The sequence below is a fragment of the Psammomys obesus genome, unplaced genomic scaffold (genome assembly GCF_907164565.1).
Source record: "Psammomys obesus unplaced genomic scaffold, mPsaObe1.curated_primary_1811, whole genome shotgun sequence".
NCBI lineage: Eukaryota > Metazoa > Chordata > Mammalia > Rodentia > Muridae > Psammomys > Psammomys obesus.
In genome coordinates this window covers 22875489-22894301 of record NW_026596040.1, presented here as the reverse complement: position 1 = coordinate 22894301, position 18813 = coordinate 22875489, and the positions used below count along the sequence as shown (strand labels likewise).

At 45.8% G+C, this 18813-nt stretch overlaps 1 protein-coding gene across 4 annotated transcripts in view; it reads left to right on the top strand.

Annotated features, from left to right (window-relative positions):
• The first annotated feature begins 1038 nt into the window (after positions 1–1038).
• Positions 1039–18813, top strand: part of Ablim3 (actin binding LIM protein family member 3) — a 115327-nt gene continuing 97552 nt past the window's right edge. For 3 of the 4 annotated variants that reach the window (XM_055622639.1, XM_055622637.1, XM_055622638.1), the window contains exon 1: positions 1283–1630. In XM_055622639.1, the coding sequence (XP_055478614.1) occupies positions 1618–1630 (13 nt within the window). In that variant the 5' untranslated portion in view covers positions 1283–1617. Of the gene's footprint in view, positions 1183–1282; positions 1631–18813 lie in introns of those variants that run through there. The other variant, XM_055622636.1, reaches the window with a different exon arrangement.

Sequence of the window (18813 nt, the reverse complement as noted above, 5' to 3'; positions counted from 1 at the left end):
TAAAAAAATATAAAACAAAATTAAAATTAAAAAAAAAAAAACCTGTCTGGAAAAAGTTTAAAAAAATAAAAAAAAAAAGAGGGTGGCGATCTCCCCTCAACCAGAGACCCCAGGCTGAAGCGCGTGCAGTTATTCTCACAGAGAACTTCTGGTTAACCTAAAAGAGTCCAGTTCTGCCAAGAAGATCCAGTGCCCTAGAACTGAGTTCTCAGTTTTCGGAACCCATACATGCCCTGACCAGAGTCACTGTATGGGCTGGGATGATATATATACATTCTTCTAGTCTGGTTTTGTTGTTGTTACACTTTGATAGGCATAAGTTAGGCTTAGAAGGTGACAGAGATAGCAGTAGTAGGAACGTAAAGAGTCCCTCCTGATTCTGGTCAGTTGTCAGAAAAAAAAAAATTTTCAGAAAATAGCCATAAGAACTAATTGCTACAGCATAATGACTGGAGCCAAGAGCCAGCCAACTGCACAAAACTTGAGGAGGCGGCATCAGGTTGAAGATGCCTAGACCTTCCACAACTAGGGTTGTGTTGTATTAGAGCCATTTTTTTTTTTTTTTCATGGAGTGAACATTTCTAGTGAGACAGAGGAGGTAGGCAATTATAACAAATTAATCCAGTGATCTCTGGACTCAAGCGAGTAAGTAGGGGAGTAGGGGCACGAGTTGAAAGGACCTAAAGGCATCTGGAGCATCTCATTCACTGGTCCAGCTGCCACCAGCTCCAGTTCGGACAGAACCTGCCCAAATGCACCCAGCTTGTCAGCCCTGGCTTGAGGTGGGTGCTCTTCTCCCGCAAAGCCAGTCTCTTCTTCTAAGTCCCTCCCATGATAACTTTCCTTCCCTACATCAGTTTACCCCTTAGACCCTCCCCCCAGGTCCACCATCCCGTACACCCCAAGTCAGCAGAGTTCCCTTTTTTTGCCCACCATCCCCAGCACTCAGGCAGAAACCCTGCAGGGCGGAGCCTCGGACACGCGCCAGTGCGTCCAGCAGGTGGCAGCAGCGAGCGGCCTCGCCCCCCGCGCTGCCAAGCCGCGAGCCCACATCATGGATGGCGAGCTCTCGGGTTTCGCCTGGCTCGCCCTGGCATCCCAGACCCCAGACGACCAGCGGGATTCATGAGTCGCTTGCAGGGGCCGGGGCAGGGGCCTCTGGCTCCCAAAGCTGGCCAAGAGGTGGGTCCCGGGGCGGGTCGCTGCTCCCGAGGCCGGGCGGGGACGAGCTGCCTCCGCCCTGCCTCCCTGTGGTCCACACCCCCTTCGGGCTCCGCAGCCTGCTGGCTGGGATAACGCGGGGTACGCGCGAGCCGGCGCTACCGGCCTCGCTACTGCCCGGGGTTCGGGTCCCAGGTGCGGGGACGGGGCACCTGAGTTCTCCTTGCTTGCCCCTCCTCCCTGTTCACCTGCCCTGCTCATCCACTCGCCTTCAAGGCCAGCGGCTCCAGCCCAGACGGAGAGGGGCCAGCAGGGGGAGAGCGCACCTGAGGATACACAGGATACCCTGCTCTGCCTTTTCACCCCTAGGTGATGAGTGAGACCAGGAGAACGCAAGATTTAAAAAGCAACCGGGGCCTCCGTTTTGAATGAACGACCCAGAGCAAAGGCATCACCATGAACACGAGCAGTAAGTGGATCCTCCTCTCCTTTGCCATGGGAACAGGGGTGGGGGCGGGAGGTTCAGGAGCCTGCGCCGGGCTGCCTGGAAAGAGGAAGGAAGCCGGTATCAGGGGAACACCTGACCCCGGACTCCCTCCTTCGGGTGCTTTCGGAGCTCCCTGGCACAGGGAGAGCTTTGGGGTCTGCCTTTTCCTGATGATTTTGCTAATGTTTAATCAGCGGCGCCAGTTGCCTCTGTCGGGAAAACTGCTGTCTCCTTGCTATGCCTGGAAAGGCCTAAGAAGCAGTAGTGTGGCCATTGTCTGACTGTGGGGGCCTCCCAGGAGACCTCCATGCCCACATCTGGAAATCCATGGAGGCTCTGGATTGTCCCGGGAAGAGCAGGGAGACCGTGGGCGGGCCTAGGCAGACCCGGGATAGCAAAGAGCAATTTGATAAACAAATCCTCATGAAGCCACCTTCGGGTCTGGAAGAAAGATGCAGCTTCTGTACCCTCAGTGGTCCGGGCTGGTTCCTCCCCCGTACCTGGAGGCTGCTTAGCCCACAGGAGAAGGAGCAGCCCTGACAAACCCTTTGAGCAACAGCTCTGGCATGGCAGAAGCAATGACTGCCCTGCAGAGCCTGGACCAGGCATTTTGGGCCCTAGCTACCATGAAATGCACTCAAGCAACCCAGGAAGGCCTTGGTTGGGTTACTGTGACCCGGACAATACCCTAGGAGGACATAACTGAGTTCCAATGTCACTGTCCGGCTCTCTTGTCAACTTGATTGCTTGGGTCTTCCCAGCACCGAATGGGACTGTTGCAAGCATTCGCAGTTGGGGGTTCCGACTTTGGGGATTAGTCCCAACTCTGCATCTCAGATTGCTCAGCTGTGAGGCCAGGAGGGATGAATCAGAGACCCTCCTGATCTAAGAACTGACAAGTTCTTCCTACGAAAGCTGGAGCTTGGCAGTAAGGGTTGGGGGAGGGGGCAGCAGCACCTGAGTGAGACTACGTCCAGCCTCAACCCACTGTTTCCTGACCCTCCCTGCATTTCAAGGCCTTGGCATGGAGAAGAGGGAAACAGCAGAGCTGCTGGGGTGGAAACGAGATGTATTTATTTACTACGTCTCTGTGTAACTCACGTAGCTGCCTTCTTCCTTTGTGTATTACATAGCTATGCTAAGCCTAAGCGAGTGAGGATGGACTCCCTTTCCCTCTTAGAGCCAAAAGATTTCTCCTCTTAGCTGACAGTCTGAAATGACGCTTTGGCTTCGAACCAGACTTGGGGAGGGGGTTGGGGGCAACTCCTGTCAACCCTGTGGGGGGGGGGGGGGGGGGGGTCATATGTTTTCGTCTGTGTGCTTCCGGAAAAATTAAGGTGTGGACTGCCTGCCACTCCTTAATCTATCTAGGGAGAAATTTTATTTATGGGAGTCTGTCCCAGGAACGCATAGACGAGAAGGATGGATCATCTGTTTTCCAAGGAACTAAGAAAGGCGATAAGCAACTGACTCTGCCTTTTCACTGTCTAGAATCGTAAGAAATGCTTACGCTGTTAGCAGCACTAGTACTTCAGACTGGGGAAATAAAAACAGATTTCTCTTCATTCTGTCTGCCCTTCCTTCCTTCAAAATAATGACTAATGTAGTTAAATTTTAATTAATGTTGTAGATGACACAGACTTTTTAAAAGGGCCATTTTTCTAATTAGGGGGTAAGTTTGCAGGATTGCTGGGAAATAGGCAATAAAATGATCAGGGCAGAGCTGTGGAAACCCCCAAGCACCCTATAGGGAGGAAGACTCTGTAGCTGGAGGACCCTGTGGGGAGGACTCAGGGCCTGAGAACCAGGCTTCTTCACTGAGCTTCATCCCAACAAGGAAACCTACAGATGGAGAGAGCGTAAATCACACCTTACAGGAGTAATAAGCCCATAGGGCCACAGAGGGAGAGTGTTGGCAGGAGGCCCTTGGCTAGTCTGATGTGATCAAAATGTTCCCCTTTGAGATGTGAAATAGCCCAATTGACACAACTCTCACTTAGTGTTTATTTGACTTCCAGTTAAGGGGTCCTCACCCCAGCTACTGAGCTGGGCTGGCTTCACTTCTCCTGCTGACTCCACACAAAATCTCTCACTGAAGTGGTGCAGTTGCTCCAACTTCATTAGATGAGACCTTGCTGTTTATATTTGGTGGCATCAACCATTTATTAGATTGTGGATTGCAAGAGATTCTGAAATGTGGACTGTATTTAACAGTAGGTTCTATTCCTAATCAGTGGTTCAGGTGCCAACATGGAAGTTTGAGCAGACCATAACTTACTGTTCAACTCCTAGTCAGTTCATCTGGAAGACATAGGGCTGTGGTTTGGAGGCAGCTGTAAAGCAGCTGGAGCCATGCATTGTGGCACTTGGCCAGTCATCTAGATTTCTGATGGCTGAGGCAGGAGGACTTCCATGAGTTCAAAGCCAGCCTGGGATACCTGGTAAATTCCAGGCCAGAGACTTTGTCAAGAAGGAAGGAAGGAAGGAAGGGAAGGAGGGAGAAAGGGAAGGGAAGAAAAAAAGAGAGAGGCTTGGTTGAACTCACTCAGTTCAGTTCATCTTTCTTCTCTTAGTAACTGTGGTGTTCATCATGTTTCATCTGCAAAAGAATTAGAATGGAATGGAAACTGAATGTAAAATTTTTGTGTAAAATACTTAGTGAAATACTTATCTGTGGGCACAGCTGTCATGTCAGCAACATGATTGTCCTGTCATCTTTACTCTGGCGGTCACTGAGATCATTGTCACCCCTAAATTAATTTTGGGACATTAGCAAGCAGACCACTTGGCCTCTCAAGCGTCACACCTTTGCCATGAATTTACCTGAAGGGTAAATTTGGAGGATGAAGCGGAATGACAAGGAAATGCTTTATAAGCATGTACAAATGATTAATAAGAAAGTCATTTCTTATTACAAATATTAATAAGAAAGTCATTTCTCACATGACACACAGGGCAATGCTCGGCCAGTTGTTGCTCAGTGTGGATTTCAGCATCGTCTGGATCCTTGCTCTGACAATGATGAGCGTTAGCAAGGCATTCGAAAGGAGAGTGATGCTGGGGCTGGCAGGATGCAACAGGTGGGCTCCACCCTCGAACCAATGAGGGAAGAGGAAGGGGCCACCTAGTACAGGATTTCGCAAACTTTTCCACTTGCAATCCCTTTCCACCCAATAAATATTTACACAGCTCCAGGTGTGTAGGTATATAAAATGGATATAGAATCAAATATTTGGGGCTGAAGAGATGGCTCAGCAATTCTTGCAGATTTTGGTTCCCAGCACCCACATGGCAGCTCACAGCTGTCTGTAATTTCTGTTCCAGAGAATGATGTCCTTTTCCAGCCTCTGGGTCACTGGTCACGCATGTAGTGCACACGCATACATGCAGATAAAATACTCATACACATAATAAATAAATAGTGAAATAAATAATCTGAAAATCATTTTCAAAAGAAATCAAATTATTTGCTAATAATAAATTATAAAGAAATTATTCTGAAATGGTTTTTTGATATATAAATACTATAAATTTACTCCCTATTGAGTTCAGTAAATTTACATACTGCTACTATATGATTATTTATTTAGACATAATTAATTTAATCTTGATTGACTGTTTGATACAGCGGGGCATAGAATATCTTCAGCATTTTAGAGTTAAAGTAAGGTCAATGACTCAAACAGCAGTTTTTAAAAGCAAATGTTCTAAAAATGCAATCCAATATATATATATAATTAGTATATATGTATATACTAGTATATAATATTAGCATATCTAATATATACTAATAGTGTATATATACATATGTATATATATTATGGATATATATACATATATGCTAAAGTATATACTAAAGTATATATGTATATATACTAATTTAGTATTTACATTCTGAGCAATGATAGCTGAACAGAAAAGCCTTTGTTTTCCATGATTAAACTATTATGTTTCTATCAGAGCAAAAAGTTTGTAAGTACAGTGAAAGCACTACTTTTCTTAACATACAGTATTTTCGACTTCGAACCCAGGTGTTTCGGGCAGTTTTGTTGGCACCATGTGGCGTGACAATGTTCTCAGTGCAGGGACAAGGTACAGTAAGGTCATGTGACACAGCACAGCCTAGACCTTCCAGAAACACCAAGTTCATTACCTATTTGATTTTGAGTCTCTCTGTCCGTTGAACACTCAGAAACCTTTCACCGTTGCTAAATTTATCATAACCCCTGCATTGCTACACAGCCCTGTATAAGTTGTAACCCAGAGTTTAAAAGTTGTCAGGGCTTGAAGGCCTAGAGTACACCCTGGCTTCTATGGCTGGCTCCCTCATCTAGCTTTCTTTTCTCCTGCACATGGCCAGTCTAATTCCAGGGATCATTTGTCTCCTGCCCCACTGCGGTGTCTCCTCACTAGTCTGTCCCGTCCCGCAAGTCATTCCCCTCATACTCACTTCCTGCATCACCGTCAGCAGCATTTTGTGTGATCCAGCCACACCCCCTCTCAACCACACTATTCTGTGTCCTTATGTTTGCTCTTTCATCCAACCGAGAGCTTGTTCCTATAACCATCACCATCCAGTATCCTCTCCATATCACACCAGCCCCTCTGCCCACTCCCAGGCTTCACCCCTGACCTCTGCACCCTCCAAAGGTGTTAGGCTCTCCCCAAATCCCCATTCCAGCTGACATCTCCACAGAAGACCTTCACAGGCTCAGAGCCGTTCTCTGTCATTCAATACTCATGCATGTGGTCCCTGAATGAGGCCCATCTCTGCAAATACCCAACTCCACATGGGCTGTGGCATGCAGCCTGTGGCAATGACACACTCTGGAATTTTCATGAACTCAGACCAGTTGCTGTCACAGTCTGGAGTCATAGGTACCATCCACTAACTGTGAATGTTCAGGCAACAATACTCTTCTATTATCTGTTGAAGTTCTCGTGTTGATACCAGGAGTTCCAAAACTGGAATTGACACTTGAGGACCTGAACACCAGAGTCTATTCCATGTCCTATAAAATGTCCTATTACTCACTGGATCAGTGCTCCCAGAGCTCCGGAATGTCGTGCTTTCCTAGGTGGGCCATACTCAAGGTGGGATGAGCAGCCTGCACACTACAGACAATGCCCTCCATGCTCTTTCTCATGGCCTGGCAGGCTAAGCACATTACTTTTTCTCTTGTTGGGAAGGGTATTCCGAAGTTATTTAACCCCATAAGAGTGTTACTTGCAGGAAGAAATTGAGCTTTGAAATATGGATTCCTAGGTTCAAATTCAAGATTTCCATGTACTCTGTGATCTCAGACATGATAGATCATATCTAGCGTAGGATCAGAAAGATAAAAAAGGACAGGGTTCCTGAAAGAACCAAATGTAACGTGTGTGGGTGTTGGCTGTCAGTGAACAGGGGTGGATCTGAAGTTGGCCACGGAGTAAAGCAAGGTTCCACACGGATGCTGTCGTAGAAGCCAAGCTCTCAGATTGACAGTCATGTAATGTTTCATCATTACAATAGCCAGTATGGGGTTTGGTATGTAAGTGAGCCATAACATTTAGGAAGATTTCTAACCTTGCATTGTATTTGGCTTAAGCCATAAAGGGCAGATAGGAAGTAGGAATCTCATGTGGTTGGCACACATTGTCCTGGTTCAGGAAAGGTGCAAGGCTAGGGCTTATGGCAATTACAAGACAGAAGTAAAATGAAAGATCCTTTAGAAAATATATCATGTGACCTGTACGGAGAAAAAAAAAAAAAAAAAACAGAGGAGGATTCTCCCAGTTGGGCTTCTAGCAGGGGACAGAGAGGCAATGTGTAGAGGGTTCAAGAGAAAGTTTCTTCACAAATGTGTAGGAAACATGCAGAAAAATAAGAATTTGCAGTGACCCAGGACCAGGAGGCTGAGTTACAGCACCCACTCCAAAACCCCATCATCATGACCCTTGGCCTGAAAGGCAGAAGGAAGGAGCCAGAAGGTTCATCTAGGTGCTGGCTGGGAACTACTTATCAGCGCCTGCCACTCTTGGCTCCAAAAGAGCAACCGCCCCAGTTCTAGAAAAGTAGCTAGGGGAAGAAGCATTGTCCTGTCCTTTCTCAGGTTCACCCCAGTGCCCCAGTCCCAGCAGAAGCCAGGAAAGGCAGTTGACAGTCCTGTAACAGCCAACTCTCCCACAGCCTCACCTGGCTCTACACAGAATAGGAAGAGAGGCAGGACACAAAGGAAGTCAGTGTAGACACCAGAACAGGGAGGAAGGTAGCCTTCCTCCCCTGATGCCACTGTCTGGGAATGTCCTAAGACTCCCTCAAAAGAAAGAGCCATCTCCGATACAAATGGAGCAGTATGACACTCAAGAAACTCCAAACTTGAAAACAAAAACAAAACAGTGCTTCCCAAATAATGAAGCAGTTGCTGTTCATGATTACGTGAGGGCCTACAAGAATAATGTGAATAACTGTTTTTAAATCATCCAAACTGAGTGGCGCACGCACATCTCTGAAAATCACAGTGTGATCTCAAGAGCACTTGGACTGTGGAAAGGAAGTGATATCAGCTCCGAATCCCGACTTCCCTGTCTGGCAAATGCTTCATCTTGCTGAGATAGCATCTGCGGTCGTGAATGGTCAACCCCTGGCTCTCACCCAACATTCACCAGATTCCATTGTAAATGAACAGAAAACAACCAGAAGTGGGTATGCAGCACCTCCAATGCTGGGTAGTTAGCTGATTAAATTGTCATCCTGTACTTCTTAAGGGAATGCTGGACTGAAATTGTTGAGTTTCCATCCATCCTGCCCCTTACTCGCTGTGTGTCTTAAGCCTGCTTTCTCCTCCAACTCCCCTTCTTTGATGATAATTCAAGGGGGAATGGAGTATTAATAGCACTTAATACTTACTAGAGCTGTTGAGAATAAATAGGTCTGGGGGCTAAAAAGACGGCTCAGTGATTAAAAACCCTCGTTGCTCTCATGGAGGACCTGGGTTCAGTTCCCAGCAACCACATGGTAGTTTCGACCTGTAACTCCAGTTCCAGAGGATCTGATGCTTTCTTCTGACCTCTGAGAACACAGGCACTCACATTGTGCATGGAAATATACACAGGCAAAATACTCACATACATAAAATAAAACAGATCTTTTTAATGAGTAAGTTTGTAGTTGAGAAAAGAACATATTATTTCACTTGGATTTTCATAGCTAAGTATTACCTGCTGAGTGTTTAGAACAACAGAGATATGTTGCTTTACAGCCCTTGAGGGTACAAGTCCAAAGTTAAGGAGAGGTTTTTTGTTTTGTTCTGTTTTTGGTTTGTTTTTGTTTTTCAAAACAGGGTTTCTCTTCATAGCCCTGGCTGACCTTGAACTCAGAGGTTTGCCTCTCAAGTGCTGGAATTAAAAGGCATGCACCACCACGCCTCATCTCAAAGTCAAGGTTTTACCACAGCTTTAAAGAAATAGGCCTCGTAGCTATAGGCCTATACCTAGCCACCGTCTTATTTCACTTCAGCTCTTCCAATATAATATGTGTCTGTGTCCAGATTGCTCCTGGTGGAAGGACACCAGTCATGCTGGAGTAAGACCATCCTCATGACCTCATTTCAACTCGATTATCTATCTGCAAATAAGGTCAGGTTCTGACAAGCCAGGTCTTGAGATCTCCAGGTGTGAATCAGGAGGGAGGCTACAAGTTCATTCCCAATGGCGTATCTGTTAGGAGAAAGCCCTCCAAAGGAATCACTCCCTAAAGGTAGGTTTCTCCAGATATCAACCAGCCCCTGGAGCTGGTGTAGGATGCTGACAAGTGATAGGAAATACTAGTGTCGCCTAAGCTCTCTATCCAGTGTGGATGTTTAAACACTCACTTTGCCTTTTGTGAAAAGTAGAGCTCATGTAGCAGAGTGCTTGGCTATAAGCAACAGGCTCTGGGTTGGATATCCTGCACAAACTGGAGAGGGGGCAAAAACGCCTGTAGTCACAGCGCTCAAGAGATGCAGAAGGGAGGATCAAAGGTTCAAGGTCATCCTCAGCTACATAGGCCAAGGCCAGCCTAGGCTATGTGTGATTTTTGTCTTGGGGGGGAAGGGAGGGATAAAGGGAGGGGAAGAAAAGAGAAATGGGAGGAAAGAAGGGAGAGAGAAGGGGAGAAAGAAGGGTGGAGAATCTCACACAGGGGAAGACCAGAGGTGGCTTATAAGGCATGTTTATACTCAGTTTGCTGAGCCCACGCACATCACACGCCCACTCAGGAAATTATGCAAATATGGTATTAAGTAGTGTAAGGAAATTAACAGGCATGGTCTGGACATCCAGTTTGCCTAGCTCCTGCTACTATCCAAAGTGGGAATCAAAACTGGATAATGTATTCACTCAAAAATTATTTGCTAAAACCTAGGTCTGCACTAAGCATGGTTCTGGTAACAGACAATAAATGTAAGCAGTGTGGACCACATTGATGGACCATGCAAGTAAGCACAATGAGGCAAGCACACTGTGCTTGCTCTGTACTGAATTATTAACAAATCTGAATTATTACTCAACTCAAAATTGGGATTTATAGCTTATCATAAAAACAAAACTAGAGCTGGGTGGTGACGGCAGCAGCAGCAACACAGGCCTTTAATCCCAGCACTCGGGAGGCAGAGGCAGGTGAATCTCCAAGTTTGAGGCCAGTTTTGGTCTACATAGTTTTAGGACAGCCAGGGCTACACACAGAAATCCTGTCTCAAAACAAAACAAAAAGCCCAAAACCTAGAAAATCCCAAAGCACTGTTTCTCCCTTCCTGCAACATGATCACAGTCAGTAGGATTTATGCTTTAGATATGCTATATGTACATAAGTCTGTTTAGCTACCTTGCCCCCACTTCCTAATATTTAACAAACATTTCCATGTTACTTTGCCACTATGACCCTTGAATTTTATAGCCCAGTCTAGTAGACAGATGTTCCAGGTAAGATAAAATGTGTAGAAGTGCATCTTCCGATGGAGAAACGGCAGCTGATTCCTGATGCTTATGGGAGAATGTCCTGCCTGTAGTTGGTAGGTGATCAACCTACCTCCCACTACCATGTATTAAAGTCCCCTTGAAGGGAGCAAGCCCCACAGTGGGTCCTACTTCCTTAGCTGACCTACTCCCAGAAGGCAGGATGCACTGTATCTCCTGGAGGTCAGCTTTTGCTTCCAGAGAACCTAATAGTAGAAAGTAGGGCCAAGAGCAAAGGAGACTATTTTAGATCAATGGTACCCAATGCCTGAAACAAGGCATCTTTGGGTCTTCCTTTGATGGTTGTTCCATTTTTGTTGTGACATAGAAAATACTCCCAGTCCAGCTGAGGACATCCAGTCACAGTGTGAGCTCTGAAGATAACTGCCAGGAGTATGTCCTGGGAAGCCACAACAGGGATCTCACATAGCTACCTGGGGTCTTTCTAGAAGAGAACTTCTTCCCTCGGGGAAGTTCGCAGAAGGCTGGTTACATGGTTGCATGTTCAAAAGACATCTCAAGAATGACTTGGTTAATGAAAAGGCCGTGCTCTCTGCTAAGCTCTTTGATAAAGACAGAGGACTGGATTGTGTCCCATTCTTATCCACCATAATTCCCCTATCAAGGAAGAAGAGGCCATCGAGCCTCATCTCAGGCTCAGGAGTAGGCCCTGGGCACCATGATCTGCTGGCATATGTGATTCAGGTTATGTGGACTTCACGAGATCAGAGCACTGCTCTGCAGAACCCGGGTTAGGCTCTGACTGTAGAAGCATCGTGTTCAGAAAGGACAGTGATCCGCTGTGTGCTCAGAAAGAAGGGCCCAGAACAGTGAAGGATGCAAACCCTGCTAGGGAGCAGGAAGAACCCAGGCTCAGCATCACATAGCAGTCTGCCTCAGGGTGCAGCGAACCCCTCAGAAATTTCAGTGGAGCACAGAGCCAGACAAGGGGCACATACAGGCAGGCTCCCCACTGCTTCTGCACTGGTGACCAGCCCCACCCCCTCCTGGCGGTCTCCCACTCCTCCACATTGGTAGACTTTTCCAGAGCTGCTTCCTTGCATCTGCTTAATTTTGTGCAAAGCGCAGGTCTTTCTCTATGGGAGGCCATCACTTGCCCTCAGCGACAGAGCCAATGAGACGATTGCTTTGAGTAGTCTAATGACACCGTTGATCTATTTTAAGCACCTGAAGCGTACTCCACCAAGTGCCAATCTTCCTGCTGCGAGCTACTCTCAGCATGCAGGAACAGGGCCTGCCTGAGGTCTGCGCCTGCATTTTAAGATCCGGGAAACCGCCCAGGAATCCTGGCCCTGCTGTCCAAAGGTAGACTAAGGCATCCACTGAATTGTTATTTTCCCAGTCAGCATGGATGCGTTGCTTCTGATGTCAGGATTATGTGACCTCAGGTGACCATAAATCCTCCTTTCAAAGGGCACACACAGAGCCGGGACTGTCACACACATAAGAAGAGGAGACCTAGGAGGCACCATTTATGGAACAATGAGAAGCCCAGCCTCCATCAGGGATGCCTCCCGCCCCCTCCTCCCAGGGAAGAGACATTCTTTCCTAACTGTAGCCTGAGTGTTTTACTCATATTGCTTTATTGAATCCATACAACACTCCCCTGAGTCCTGTACCTAAGAAGGGCCCCCACAAAATGGTGCATTCTCACCGTTCCTCACAGACAGGCCTGGCACAATCCGTAACGATCCCATTCATTAACTCGCTGACTTCCTTTCTAGCTCTTGTGGCCTTTGAAAACTCCCGTGATGGCTGTGACAGACCCTACCTGTTTCGTTCTGCTCCTAAGTCAGTGTTAGATGAGTACCGTCTGTGCCCACAACATACGTAGAGCAGAGAGGTTCGAGGGTTCGGGTGCACGGACCCACCGAGTCCTACAAGAATCCCGCACGCTACACACCATATACCATACTCCAATCATACAAAAACAAGCTGGAGAAGAGATAGCCGGCTCCAAGTCTCAGATTTGAAACAGGTGAAAAAGATGCACCTGATGCCCTTCATTTGCATAAAAAGAAGCTGAAGTCCCCAAGTAAATCACCCGGACAAGGTCCCGCAAGCTGGGAAGCAGCTGTGCAGGTGCCGAGCCACGTCTGTGTGGCTGAGACCATCTGTTCTGCTTTCCTGCTCCTCCTTTGCACCATCCTTCCCTGTTTTCTGGGAGGGAGCCCCAGGAAACACATGGTTTGCATGTTGGTCTTACAGCTGGATGTCCCCATACTTTTTGCTCATTCACTCAGACAATAAACAAACTTCCAATCTATACAGCAGTGGTGTTCCAGGCACCTGAGATACAGAGGACAGAGATTCCAACCAAAGATCATTTCCATCCGGAGTTGCCAAGGCCTAGGCACTAGGCACTGTACTGTGAGGGAAGCCTTCAGGGGTGGAGAGAGAAGGAGAAGTATGATGAAGTCCTTTGAAAGGCTCAGGAATGAGCCATTCAGTCTAGACCTCCAGGAATGAAGAAATTTGTTAGGTCAAGGAGAAGGGACAGCATGACTTAGTCAGTTGTTCTCACTGGCCAGCATCCCACAGCTCCTTGTTGTACAGCTCCTGAGACCTGGGCCTTTGGCTGGGACCTGGGATGTAGAACAACATAAAGGGGCCTGAGAATTTAGGGAAGGGTCAGGACACCAGCTGTTGTGTGGATGCCGTATAAGAAACGTGAACCGATGGACGGAGTGAACTAAGGCTGAAAGAGGGCTGGTGAGCATCAGGTCTTTGAAAGTTTCGGTGCCAGCTAAGGACTATGTGTTACAGTCTAAAGTTGATGAGGAGACGCGAGAGGTTTTGAGCTGAGTGGTGACCTGACAAGGGTTGTGCATTATTTAGGAAGGACTCGTGGCAACACCTGACTGATACACTGCAGGGACAGAGGGTTGGCAACGTGCAGCAGCACATGTTACAAGAGGGAAAGCAGGGGCTGCAGAGAGGTCATGGCACCATTACTCTGCGTCAGGACTCTTGTGCCCACTGGTGGGTCTGTTATCTGGTTCTCCTCTCTGACACTGTGCAATCTGAAAAACTTTAAAAAAAAAAAATGAGGTCACTGGCCCAGTCAAGAAACTTAGAGAGTGCTAGATGCTTGAGCTACGGGGTCACACAGGCAGCCTGGGTTCAGATTCCAGATGGGAACTCACCTGCGGTGACTTACTTTATCTCTTGTCACTCACACTTCGGTTTCCTCTCTGGATAGAGGTGAGAGGAGAGTGAAAGATTGGATGTGAATTGCTTACCGTAGTGCCCAGCACATGGGAAACACTCAAGAAGATGGACGGTGAGAAAGTGATGAAATACAGTTGAATGTGTTTAGAGAGCTTCCTTTAAATATGTAAAGTAATCATTACACTGTCCTGCCTTCATTATTCATTTCCTTGAGTGTACAGATAACAAAGGACTTAATTGTTAGCTAATAAACTAAGAACCTTATGACAAGCTAGATCCTATTCTGAACACTCCCCATAAATGGTTTTTTTTTTTTTTTAAATTGCAGCCATGAATTAAGGTGAATTCTTTTCTTCACTGGGTTACCAAATTGAGATGGTGAGATAGAGATGCCAGTGACCACTTTATCTAACAAAAGTGGGAAAAATAAAATCAAAGCTGTGGCCATATAGAAAAATTCATGAGTCCATTCATACCTGAAAGCAAAGCTCCCTCCCTCCAGACCTCTGTAAGAACCATCAAATTCTTATTTTTGCTTCAAGTACTTTCAGCTGTGTTCCTGTAAACTACACCTGAGCACATTCCCAACAAGGAAAAGGGATTATGAGACATGTCTTTCACTCCTATAACTAATCCCATTCATCACACTCCTAGCCATCTTTAGGATAAAGTATTCTTTCATAAAGACACCCTTCGTCCCCTTCTGAAGTGGTTTTATGCCCTCTGCTAAACGCCATTGAATATTTTGACTCAAACGTTTTTCTGGCTATAACTCATTCTCTGTGGGTGAGTGGGGTTTGCTAGTGCATTCCTTAGCATCCCTCTCAAGCTCCGGAGGACAGGAGTCACATGTCAGTCAGCTCTGCAGATGCTTGCCACCCATCTGCAGCCCCAGACCACAGAGGGACCAGAGAATATCCTCCGGAGCTTGAGAGAATGCCCGTGCAGCTGAGCTTCACACACATGGCACCTGTCAGCGTAGGTGTCGGGGGAATTCAGCTTGACAAGAAGCGACCAGAAGACACTACATAGATGGAGTACTAATATGGAGAGGTTCACAAGTGGTTTTGACATTAGAAAGGAATCCTCGGGCAACCTGAATATCCTTCCCAAATATGGCAGTGTAGATGCATGTTCAGCTGGAGAGGAGGCTCTTCAACTTTAAATTCTTGAGATTTGAAACTTCTGTACAGCATATCCACAATAAAAAGTTTAAAAAAAAAAAAAGAAACTGGGTATGGTGGTATGGTGGCACATACCTTTAACCCTACTACTTGGGAGGTAGAGGCAGGTGGATCTTTGTTAGTTAGAAACCAGCCTGCTCTACAGAGTGAGTTCCATGACAGCCAGAGCTACAGGGTAAGACCCTATGTCTTAGTCATTGTTCTTTTGCTGTGAAGGGACACCATGACCAAGGCAACTATTATAAGGGAAAGCATTTAATTGGGGGCTCTCTTATAGTTTCAGAGGTTTAGTCTATTATGATGATGCCAGGGAGCATGGTGACATGCAGAGAGGTACTAGAGCAGTAGTTGAGAGCTCATGATCTATAGACAGAGAGAGAGAGAGAGAGAGAGAGAGAGAGAGAGAGAGAGAAGAGAAGAGAAAAGAGATCTGGGCACAGCATAGGATTTTGAAACCTCAAAGTCCACCCCCAATGACACACTTCCTCCAATAGGCCACACCTACTCTAACAAAGGCACACTTCCTAAACCTTCTAATCCTATGAAAAAGTTCCATTCCTACACTCTGCGGTGACTAAGCGTTCAAATATATGAGCCGATGGGGTTGTGGGAGCATTCTTTTTCAAACCACCGTACCCTTTATTTAACAAAATAAATGTTAAAAATAAAAATCAGCATATATACGAAGGACCTAGGTCAGACCCATACAGGCTCTTTGATCTCTGTGAGCCCATCTGAATCCTGGTCAGTCAATTCTGTAGGTCATATTCTTGTGTTCTTGTAGTGTCCTTGATCCCTCTGGCTCCTCCAATTCTTCCTCCTTCTCCCCCACATTACTCACCAAGCTCTGCCTAATATTAGCTCAGTGTTCTTGTGTGATTCCTAAGAGTGGGAGCAGGGGCTGTCTGACTCTTTTTGCCTGCTTTTGGGACCCTTTTCCTCCTACTGGGTTGCCTCATCCAGCCTTGATGTGAGAATATGTCCCTGGTCTTGTTTGTTTGTTTGTTATTTTTTTTAATATTAGTTACAGTTTATTAACTCTGTAGCCCAGCTGTATCCCCCTCCCTCATTCTCTCCCAATCCCACCCTTCCTCCCTCATCTCTTCCTTGCCCTTTTCCAAGTCCACTGATAGGGGAAGACCTCCTCTAACAGGGACTTGTTAGTTCATAAATCTTGATATAGTAGCCCACTCCCAGCTTGCTTAGGCACCTGTGATGTCATCATTAAACCCCTGCCTCTTACCTTTCTTCCTCTCTCGCTCTCTGCTCTCTCCCTTTCTCTGTCAGGGTGCTCCCCTTCCCCAATCTCTGTCCCTCTGTCTCTGTCTCTGCCTTCATGGCTTGCTCAGGCCCTAACTCTGTTCTGCTTCCCTTCCCCCAAATAAACTTTTTCATATAAGATATATTGTGTGCATGTGGCATCATTTTAAAATTACTAACAGGTCTACCATCAGTTTCTGGAAAGCACCAATGGCTTTCATGGCCTGAGTTGTTTCAAGTTTACCATGAGGCCACTTTGGCCAACAACTCTATTATATGTAACCCATTCCCAGAATTGAAGGCTTTGTTTGGTGCTGAAAGATGTCCAGTTGATGCTCAGTCTCCCTTGTTATCTGGCAATTCCATTAGATCACCTTCATATACATATATATTTTAAGAAGCTTCTACTGTATTATTTCCATATGACCTCTCAAATGGTTCTTAGTTTTAGCTGTCCCTCCTCAGAGCCTCTCCCTCATGCTTCTCTTCTTCCTCCTTCTCTGTTTGATCCTTCCCATTCTAATCCTCCAACCTCCATCCATCTTTAATTATCTATTCGAACTCCCCGTCCTAGGGAGCTCCAACACACACACACCTACCTTCCCCAGTCTTTTACTCTATGCCTAACCTCTATAGTTATATGGATTTGTAGCCTGCTTATCAAAGACTTAACAGCTAACATCCATGTATAAGCAAGTGCATACAGTATATTTGTCTTTTGGGGTTCAGGTTACCTCACTCAGGTTGATTTCTTTTTTCTTTTTTCTTTTCCACCTGTCTCTGCTTCCCAGAGTGCTGAGATTACAGGCGTGTGCCATCATGCCTCGCTAAAAAAATAAATAAATTAATTAATAAATTAATTAATTAAAATTCTTAAGCTAGTAGTTTGTGGACTTGCAATAGCAACAATCCAAAATTCCAGCAATGAGATAAGCTTAACAGATCTTCTGGAGGTATCTCCATCCCTGATCTTAAGCTGTACTATAGAGCAACAGTTATAAAAACTGCATGGTACTGGCATAGAAACAGAATGATGGACCAATGGAACCTAACAGAAGACCCAGAAATAAACCCACACACTTATGGACACCTGATCTTTGACAAAGATGCCAAAACCATACAATGGAAAAAAAGATAGCATCTTCAACAAATGGTGCTGGTCTAACTGGATATCTACATGTAGAAAAATGCAAATAGATCCATACTTATCACCCTGCACAAAACTAAAGTCCAAGTGGATCAAAGACCTCAACATAAAACCAGACACATTAAATCAGTTTGTTTGTTTTGAGACAGAGTTTTCCTATGCATCCTTGGCTGTCCTGGACTCACTTTGCATACCAGGCTAGCCTCGAACTCACAGAGATCTGCTTGTCTCTACTTCCCCAAGTACTGGAATTAAAGACATGCACCACTCCATCTGCCATGTGCCTGGTCTTATTGTAGCTTGTTATGCTATATTTGGTTGATCTCTCTGGAAGCCCTGCTCTTTTCTGAGGGGAGGTGAAGGGGTGGATCTGGGGGAAAGGGAAGGTATTTGGGGGAGGACCAGAGACTGGAGGGAGGAGAGTGAGGTGAAACTAAAGTCAGGGTGTCATATAGGAGAGAAGAATAAATAAAAAGGAAAATTTAAATTAAAGAAGTTCTTACAGTTGCCAAGCTGATCCATCCCTGGTCCTATTACAAGACCTCTGCTAATCAATATGTAAAAATTGATTCAAAATATGTCACAGGCCTTAAGAAAATAAAAGCTAAAAAATAATAAGATTTCTACATGACACTGACTTCCTTGATCTCTAAACTCAGTAAAAACCGGTTAACAACTCAATCCAACACATCCCAAAAGAATGAAGGTGAGTGGCCAATAGACTCCTAAAAAGGAACTCAACATCATTCGTTTCAGTAAAATACATTTCAAAATGCCTGTGTACACCCACCCATGCGGCTAGCATTTCTCGTATATTGTTGGTGGAAATACAAAGGGCACAACTTTAGAAAAGAACCTGAGAGTGTCATAAAAAAATTCAGAATACGCCTACCTGTGATCCAGCAGCACCTTTCTTAGCTATGGACTCGTGGAAGATGAAAACATATATCTGCAGGAAGATTTATGCAAGAATGTTCCTGGCATTCATAATAGCCCAGAGCTAAGAGCAATCCAAATGTTTGTCTACACACAGCTAGGTAAGCAGATTGGGATCCATTTATACAGAGGATTTTCACTTGCTAAGAAAAAGTCACAACTTGGTGATACAGGACACAACAGAAATTAGTGGTAGAGGCTGGTAACTAGGGAAGTCGGGCATAAAAGCATAAACTGTCTGATTCCACATATATGAAGCCCAAGAGTAGAAAAAAGTAATCATGGTGAGCAGAAATCATAACAGAGGACAGGCAAAATTAATCAGCACAGGCAGGAATCATAACAGAGATGTCACCATCAGTAAAATGCTTGCCATGAAAGCCTGAAGAGTCGAGTTTAGCTATCAGCTCTTGTGTTTGAAATAAGGAAGGAAGGAAGGAAGGAAGGAAGGAAGGAAGGAAGGAAGGAAG